The 8,809-nt window shown below is 44.7% G+C and overlaps 1 protein-coding gene across 1 annotated transcript; it reads left to right on the forward strand.

Annotated features, from left to right (window-relative positions):
- Positions 1-2,134: 2,134 nt before the first annotated feature.
- On the forward strand, positions 2,135-3,882 carry MELLADRAFT_88094 (uncharacterized protein; the record flags this gene model as incomplete). The annotated part of the gene is made up of 5 exons (XM_007411257.1): positions 2,135-2,547; positions 2,620-2,699; positions 2,767-3,134; positions 3,254-3,554; positions 3,635-3,882. The coding sequence occupies 5 exons, from the start codon at positions 2,135-2,137 to the stop codon at positions 3,880-3,882; spliced, it is 1,410 nt and encodes a 469-aa protein (XP_007411319.1).
- Positions 3,883-8,809: the final 4,927 nt, after the last annotated feature.

Raw genomic sequence — 8,809 nt, forward strand, 5'->3', positions numbered from 1 at the left:
AATTGTGAAATTTGTGAGCAATATACTCACATATATTATCTATTGCAAATTTATCTCAACATGAAACAAAAAAAACCAATCAAGTTGGCTAGAAACTAACAGTTGTTCAAAAATGTCTCCAAGGGGATTTGAACACAAAGCCCCTGCAGCACCATCAGACCAACACCATGCTCCACTGCTCGCACAACCCACTACACACTGCGTGAAAAACCCTGTCGGAACCGGCCCCGCGACAGCCTGTCGCCCGGCATATGTATATATTTACATAGCCAGCGACAGATACACTTTTGGCCAGCGACACTTCAAGTTTTCCTGCGACAGCTGGTTTGGTTTTGCGACATCTCATCCCCACTCCCCCTCCGATCTGCCTGCGACATCTCCTTCGCCCTTCTTCCCTCTTCATCGCACCTCTTGATCTGGATCCGCCAAATCCTTCTCGAACCACTCCAGCAGTCCAGACTCCAAATCTCGAACGACTTTAGCAGTACAGCAGCAGTTGAAATCATCAGTGACGTAAAGGATCAAACGTCTCAGGCCAGGTTAGTCCGGTTTTCCTTTCACATCCCTCACTGTTTTCATTTATTTTCTCACAGCACAATGGCAAATTTTCCTGAAGGGGAAGCTCGTCACATGAGCGGTCAATCTCAAAGGGTCTTGTCATACCCGAGCCGTCTGAAGATCTCACCAGCCTACTTGCTTGCGTATATATACCCCTACGATCTGGTGTCTTCTCACCGCTCATCATACATTTGTTTTCCCCCGTCTTTTCTAGAACTCTTTCCACTCTTGTATACCCATTTCATAAACCTTGTCTTGATGGTGAACAGTTCTACATTGACGACCCTAACCCCTTTCCTCTTCTCTTTGTTTTTTAATTGTTTGAGGTGCTTCGGCCGGGGTATACAAAGAGAAACATGCAGGACAACAGATTTGTTCATTTAATTCAGGTATGATGGCTAGTCGTTTGAGTATCGTACGGATATCCTTGGGGACACGAGTGTAATCATTTCGCTCCTTCGTTTTGCTTTCGGACTGTACAATGTCTGTTATACGCAAGACAAACCTTCGGGCTTTTTGACAGTTGATGTGACTAAGTCCGCAGAAAAGATGAAGCCAAGCGAGAAATATCGAAATGAGGGTTATGACTGATGGCAATTGAGGGATTAGCTTGAGTAACCTGGTTTCTGATCAAGTGAGTTAGCTTACCAGTAGGCGTTGAGTCATTATGATGATAATCTGAGTCGGCTTGTGATGTTACTGAATCTGAGTCGCTATCGTTATTGTCTCTTGCAGAAGTCAAGTGTGAAGCTTGGGGTAGATGAGGTAATTGAGGTAGTCTGATATCGCGTTGATGATGACTCAGTTGAGTTCTACGTGACTGAAATTGGCCTTGTATGGTTTTTCCATCTGGACCCGTGCATGTTTTGATCACACATTGCAAGCAGGTGCAAATGATTTCTGGGAGAAATCAAAGAGGTCAATGAGTGATATTGATCCTAAAATCAGCGTAGATGACAAAGGTACTTACTCGGCGGATCTCCCATTGAAAGATGGAGATGGATCGGCTACGAGGTGGAATCCAAAGTCGGACGTGGTGAAATGAGATCGCAAATTGAGGTGAGTTGTGATATCTAATAAGCTGGACAATCAAAGTCAAGATCGGTTAAAGGGCAAAGGTGTCGCAGCACCGACCTATGAGCTGAACAGGGATGAGATGTCGCAAAACCGAACCAACTGTCGCACAAAAACTTGAAGTGTCGCTGGCCAAAAGTGTATCTGTCGCTGGCTATGTAACTATATACCTATGCCGGGCGACAGGCTGTCGCGGGGCCGGTTCCGACAGGGTTTTTCACGCAGTGTACACTAGGCTCAGCATATACATGGTGGGATTCAATGTTCTTGAAACAAACCCAGATGGATTTCAGATACAGAACCAGACTCACTCTATAGGTCCAAATGTCGGAGAAGCAGATAGGTCTGTATCTGGCTGCGCAGTAAATCCGTCTGGTCCAATGGCCATAGTCATCGGACTTACCCCTCAGGCCAGACACATCTTCTTTCTACATTGTTCTTAGCTTCATATCCACATCCCTAATTCATATCATATAGCCTTTTCACTAATCCCCCATTTGCCATGCGTCGGACCACCAGAGGCCAAGCTCAAGCTCAAGTGCAAGCGGAATTCAACAATCGACCTAAGAAAACCAATCAAACCAAACGTCACCGTGTCAACTCGCAACCTCGCCCTGATGATATTCGACCACCATCTCCACCTCTTACCCAGCCTACTCGCACAATTGATCCCCAACCAGCCACTGCCGAGCTTGAACTTCACAAAGTCACCGTTCACAACTACAATCTACAGAAGCAATTCTGGCCTTTACCGCGCATTGAGGAACAACTCGCCAGGCAATCCCCCATTAACAACAGTAAACCGAGTCCCCTGATTGTTGCCGAGGCAACCGCCCTTTACACGGCTTTTATTCATAGCATCAACATGCTTGCCATGGTTGGTGAAGTTAGTGTTGACACTTTGAAACGCAAGGTGTAAGTAATTTGATTTCTTTAAATTACTTATCTCTAAACAACTTTTTATTGACAACCTTTACCATGGTCTAGTGGAATTCTTAATGGCAGTCGGGAGGGAAATCCGTGGCTTCGTTTCCTTTCCTTTGCCAAAGCTGCCAACACTATAGCAAGTATGTATATTTTCATTTATCCTCCTAATTACTCTTATCACACTGACACTTCTTATGTGTCCTATAGTGCCTGCACGAAACGATCCCAATGCTAGTGAAATTCTGAGCAGAAGGAACTCAGCCAATCGTCGGGCATACGAAGCTTTAACTGACGATGAGAATCTGGTCTTCTCGTCCCGAATCTTCTTTGCTTTAGGAGGCTATCCGGATTATTCGGCAATCCGAGTTGCTGATCATCAGACCTCTGGCGATTTCGAAGTACTCATACCTGAGGTGCCCAAGCTTACCGAAGAAGAAGAACAACGTTTCCGACCACTTTATGATGATCTTGTTGACACAACCAAGGTGGCCAAAGACCGCGAGCATAACAAAGCTCCTTCGGCTGGCCAAATGGAGCAACGATCGTTACAAGCTTTCAAAAAAAGAGCACATCAGGTCCGTAGTTCCCTTTCTCGTTGTCTCATCCTCCTTGATATTCAAAGATATTGCGTCAGAATATAATACATTCTGACTTCATTCGCTTTGTTTCACCCCTTGCTGCTTGTATTATGTAGCTAAACCAGGAGGCCATCTTAACAAACTTCGATTTTTACATCATCGCCTCCAGCAAAACTCTTGGTCCTGGCTGGTGTGAAGAGGCAACTACTCGGCCTGAGATTAGTAAGTGGTTGAAGCGGCGTCACAACTTCCAGGCAATATTCCCAATCTACTCTCAATCGAAGTTGGACACTATCGAGGACGTGGACGCCGCGGCTGCTGAAGAGGACGCTGAGTCAGATGTCCAAAAGCGACGCCGCGTAAACAAGTGTGATCTTGAGAAGGCTCAGCTCACAGAGCTGATCTCTCTAAACATAGGTGAGCAGTCGTTTTTTCTCATTTTATCTCTATTCTGAACAGCCTATTGACTGATATGATACAACTGCTTCCTTGGGAAGTGAACGCGCTGGGTCATGCGCCACCAAACGGAATTCCTCGAGGCCCTGATCCGGTGGCCGCATTCAAGAAGAACAAGATCAATGTCAACTTTGAGCGTAGTCCCGATTCAGCAATGACCGACGACGAATTCATACGTGGCTTTGATGGGATGAAGACTTTGGGTCGACGCCATTGGATTGAAGACTTCACCAATGGGGAAGTTCAAGATTGTGAAGCAGGTCCCACAAGCAACTCCTGTACCGTCTAACCCTGGTGATAACACTGAATCTACAGACTCGTCTAACAATGGTAATAACTCAGCTGGCGGTAACAATGAAGTTAACACTGGTAATAACTCAGCTGGTGGCAACAATGAATCTACAAACTCGTCTACTAATGGGAATGCAGGTTGTGGGATGTCTTAAATGGGGACTCTAAATCAGTTTATCTATATCAAATTAAATCGCTTCAAATTCTATGACACAAGACAGTCTACTTTACTGTATCTTGTCAACTGAAGATTTCTTGACAATTATCTAACATAAGATCAATTAGTTCAACGTTGTATTTTGTGAAATACATGATAGTATTTTAGCTTCCGAGTTGTTGCAAGCACACTCATCTGATATGTATTTGTGAGAATTGATCCTTGTGATGAACACGGATTATAATGACACCGCGAGGATCCTATGCAGTGAGATCTGAGTAAGGTTAATTACCACTTCAACTCACTAACCAAAGCAATGTCTTTTGCTTTTGATGTTGAAAAATCTGCAAAATGTAGCGTGTCATGATCTTGAAAGTTATACATAGGAGTTTAATCAGTTGTGTGAATTGTATTGATCACATCTATTCAACTTCAACCGAGACACACGTGCTCGTTTTCTGAGATGAGATCACATCAGACTTTGACTTTTGTAAGTTTGCAAGCCTTTTGGAAGTGTGTATTTGGGCTCAATCCTCCGAATGACCACATCTCACCTGGTTGTGTTTAGTGTTGTGAAAATTTACTGTGCTCAAGTTGACAAATCGCATCAGGGTACTAATGGTTTGAATCAGCATTTTCGAGTCATTAGTCAACCTGGAGAAAAGCTCGATGAGATCAGATAGATCTTGTAGGATCTCAAAGTGTATCAAACTTCTGTTTAGTAATTGTGAAGGACGACACAGGTCAATATGTATATCATTGAGGAAGTAAGATCAAGTATGTACCCAAAGACTCGATTCGACTAACATCAAAGATTTCCAAATCTTTGAAAGTTCATGCCGGGTTGTGGTTTGAAGATTCGTAATCATATCTAGGGGGAACGGTGATTAGAGCCGGAACCATCTGACTACACAGATGTGTCTGGCTATGGAGATACATGATCCAGATCCATCTGGTTGTTTCTTAGAGTGCCAGATCCGTCTGTATAAAGACGCAGATCTGTCTGCGTTCTTTGACTTGGCAGGCTGAGAGGGCCAGATCTGTCTGGAGCGATGCGGACAGATCTGTGTAGTTGTGTCGGTGTAGTGTAAGATGTGTCTGTAATTCAACTATACAGATGCAGATCTGTCTGCACCATGTACTTTCAGACCGTTGAAAGATGATGTAAACGGCATTAGTCATCCTGCAGCGTTAAAGGCACAAAACTTGAGGAAATGTACTGTTTTTAGCTGAAATAGAGGATACTAGAGCGGTTTTCTTCTAGGAGTGCTAGAAGTGGGACATCTGCTGAGTCTGCAGACGTCTGCGTATACCATTGGGGCTCGTAGCCGACCGTACAGTACATCTGTATGGTCGACTAAGTGCCGAAGGATCTGAGGCGCACAGGTGGAGGGAGCCTCAAAATTCTGCTCCAACTCAACAGGAATCAGCAAGATAATGAAGGAAGTGGTCCAGGCAAGTCTGGCTCGCAGCGCCAACGGTAGCGCGGAGCTGCGGCACGGGGCTGCCGCCCCGTTACTCGAAATTTGCAAAACTGGGGCACTACGCCCCACGCCAACTTTCCGGGCCCGGGATTTGTTCCGCAGCGCCTTTCGCCACTGGATAGCCCTCCCCACTATCTTGTAAGCTACTCGACTTTCCACCTCTCAGCCACCCAACTCCATATGATCAATTATGGAACATTGGAAGTACGATCGATCTTTCGATCAGTACCGCCATATCTGGCGTCAGCAAGCCATCATTCAACACAAATCACTCTCAATACCGAACAAATCAAATCAGTCTCCGTGTATGGTTTCCATGAATCTGATCGATCTGAATGTGAATGTCCACATCTTCAACATTTTTGACAACAGATGCATCTCTCATCGACCGTGCTCTTGGGATACAAAGGTGAGCTTCCTTTCCAACTTCACCAGCATTGACTACAGTTTTTCATAGTATTTCACTTGACTGACTCTGAATCTCGTTACCCATTATCAATTTTCTCATTTGAAGATCTTCAAACCACACCAACCCATTCCCATTATAACCTCTATCTATCAACTAAACCAAATTCCAAACAACCTCATCTTGAACATGTCTACATCGCACAAGCAACCGACTATCAATTCTTTTGTATTGTCTGGATACGAGACCGATCACGGCAACCCTGCTCCTAGACGCTCATCTCGTGTAGTTACACCGGCGAGACAAGCCCCTGGAATGATTACGCCGTCTTCTGACTCTCGCCGTGGTCTTTTTGGCGGGGTCCGAGATGTCAGGGACGCGCATGTCCATCGTCGGCGCGATCGTTCTGTCTCTTTGCCAGGCGATGAACCAGCTCGTGAACCAGCTCGTGAACCAGCTCGGAGACGATCTAAAACGGTTTCACGTGCATCTTCTACATCTACCGTAAGTCATTTTCTTTACATATTCTTTTCATCAATCACTTTTGATAAATCTCCTCTTTTGGTCAATCTCTTTCGATTCATCTCTTTTGATCTGTCTCACATATATACTTATTTCATCTTTATATGTACATATCATAGGCTACAGGTACCCAGAGAGCCCGCTCTCTTTCGGTTTCCGATGCTGGAGTTGACAAACCCATAAGCAATGTAAGTTCTTTTCAATAGTCATCGCTTATTTGTATATATCAAAATCTCTGAATGTTATCACTTTACTTACAGGATCATGCACCTGTGGGCCCTCCTGACGTGGACTTGGCCCAAGATTCGGATGAAGACAACTTGCGGCTCCGCAAAAGAAAACGAAACCAGGTGGTGCCTCAGGAGTATGATTGTCCATTCAAACATTTTGGACCACCTACTCATGGAAAAAATGATGTAAGCTTTAATATTTCTATTTAGTTATTCATAAGTATATGAATCACTGCTGATATTGAACACTTTATGATGTGTAGCCACTCGATCAACCCGGACTGTCCTATCCATGCCTCTGGTGCAGGAAGGTTGTTCGAGTGAGTGCGAGCTCACGTAGATCGAATCTTAAGGGACATTGTGATGGTTCCAATCAAGCTGGTAAGTCAGGAGCGGGGTGTCCTCGCCGTGCACAGGCTATTGCAGCAGGTGCAAAGCTCCCTCCAACTGTATCCGAGCTACGTCATCAACATCTTCAGGAAGGACATCAAGGCTCTCTGGCGTCTTTCATAACCTCGGCACCTCAGTTTTCAAATCGGACCTTAAATCAATGCTTAGCGGTATGGCAAGTAGCTCAGGCGTTACCATTCAAACGCATCAACGACCCGATCCTCAAGTCTATTATGTATTGGATGTGCCCGGATGCCCGTGTCTTTGGTCGAAAGTGGTCAGCTGAAGAAGCCAAGCGACTTTATCTCTCCCTCAGGGATTTGGTAATTGAGAAGGAGCTCAAGGTAACATTCCATCTTTCAATTATTGTTGTTTCAATTCTCGTATATTATTACCAGACTAGTTGATTGACCACATTTCTTTTGACCTTTGTAGGAGTTAGATAGCAAATTTTGCTTAGTTCAGGATGTGTGGACCGTGAAGGGGAACCTTCACGCGTTCATTGGTGCATCTGTGTCCTTCATCCGAAAGGACTGGACATATGTAGTTAGGCACTTGTCTCTCAAACTCGTTGCATGGCATCACAAGGGTCATCTCCTTGCTGAGCCCATGGTGACGATCTTGAAAAAGAATGATCTTTATCAAAAGATGAGTCACCCTTTTCCTTTTGATTTATCGGTTTTTCTTTTGAACTATTTCTTTCTATTGCTCTTGTCATCTTGATTTTGTTTGTTTATTTGCTGACATGAAAATTTTCTTTACATGCTTGCTGGCGTGTCTGATTCAGGAAGTAACAACATAACCCTTGGCCGTGAGATGCAACGACAACTTCGGGACACAGGCCATCAGACCGGTTTTGAATTTACTTGGAACCCCAAGCGCATGTCGGTGCGATGCTTCTGCCACAAGATGGGGCTCATTGTTAAGGCAGGACTCGACGCGCTGGGAATGAAACCCAGGCGTATTCGCCACAGCAACTTGGGCCAATTTCCTCCGGTCGAAGTCATGGCGGTTATTGACGAGGATCCGTTGGAAGGAGCGACTGTTGCTGGATCCGAAGAACCCAATTCAGATGAAGATGTTGTTGATAGTCAAGTTGAAGACGACTTCAACAACAGCAGTGACTCTGACTCGAATTCCGACCACAATTCCAATTCAGACTCTGAGGAAGAAGACATGGAACAAGATGATGAACCTGGACAATATCGACAACGCAAAGCTGATTATTTACTTGGTGATACATACATGAAGCAGTTGGCTAAAGATGTGAGTCTTTCAACTAAACCATCTTCTCAATCCCAGTTTCTTTTGTTCATTTTTTTGTTTTTTAGATGGACACTGTAAATAAAAAGCTTACCCGTTCTAGTGGCCACCGTGCCGACTTCAATCGACGCCGCGAAAGAGCCAACATTCAACATAAGCTTGACGACTTACCACCTCTCAAGGCCCTCTTATCTGGCCATGGGATACGGTGGGGAATTCGTGCTGAAAGATGGGAACGAATGTGGGAAGCAAGGGATGTGGGTACCCAATCACCTCCACCATCTTCTCTTGCAAATATACTTCTGACAAGTATATTTTATTTTCAGCTGATTGATGGAGTGATGAAAGAAGATTTGGCTGATGTTCATTCAAAGAGACGCCGACCACGCAAGGATGCTAAGAGACACAGGTATTTTGAGGAGGTCATATTCTCAGTTGCTGATTGGCAAGCAATGCGAGACATGCTGGACATT

Source organism: Melampsora larici-populina, assembly GCF_000204055.1.
Source record: "Melampsora larici-populina 98AG31 unplaced genomic scaffold MELLAscaffold_24, whole genome shotgun sequence".
Taxonomy (NCBI): domain Eukaryota; kingdom Fungi; phylum Basidiomycota; class Pucciniomycetes; order Pucciniales; family Melampsoraceae; genus Melampsora; species Melampsora laricis-populina.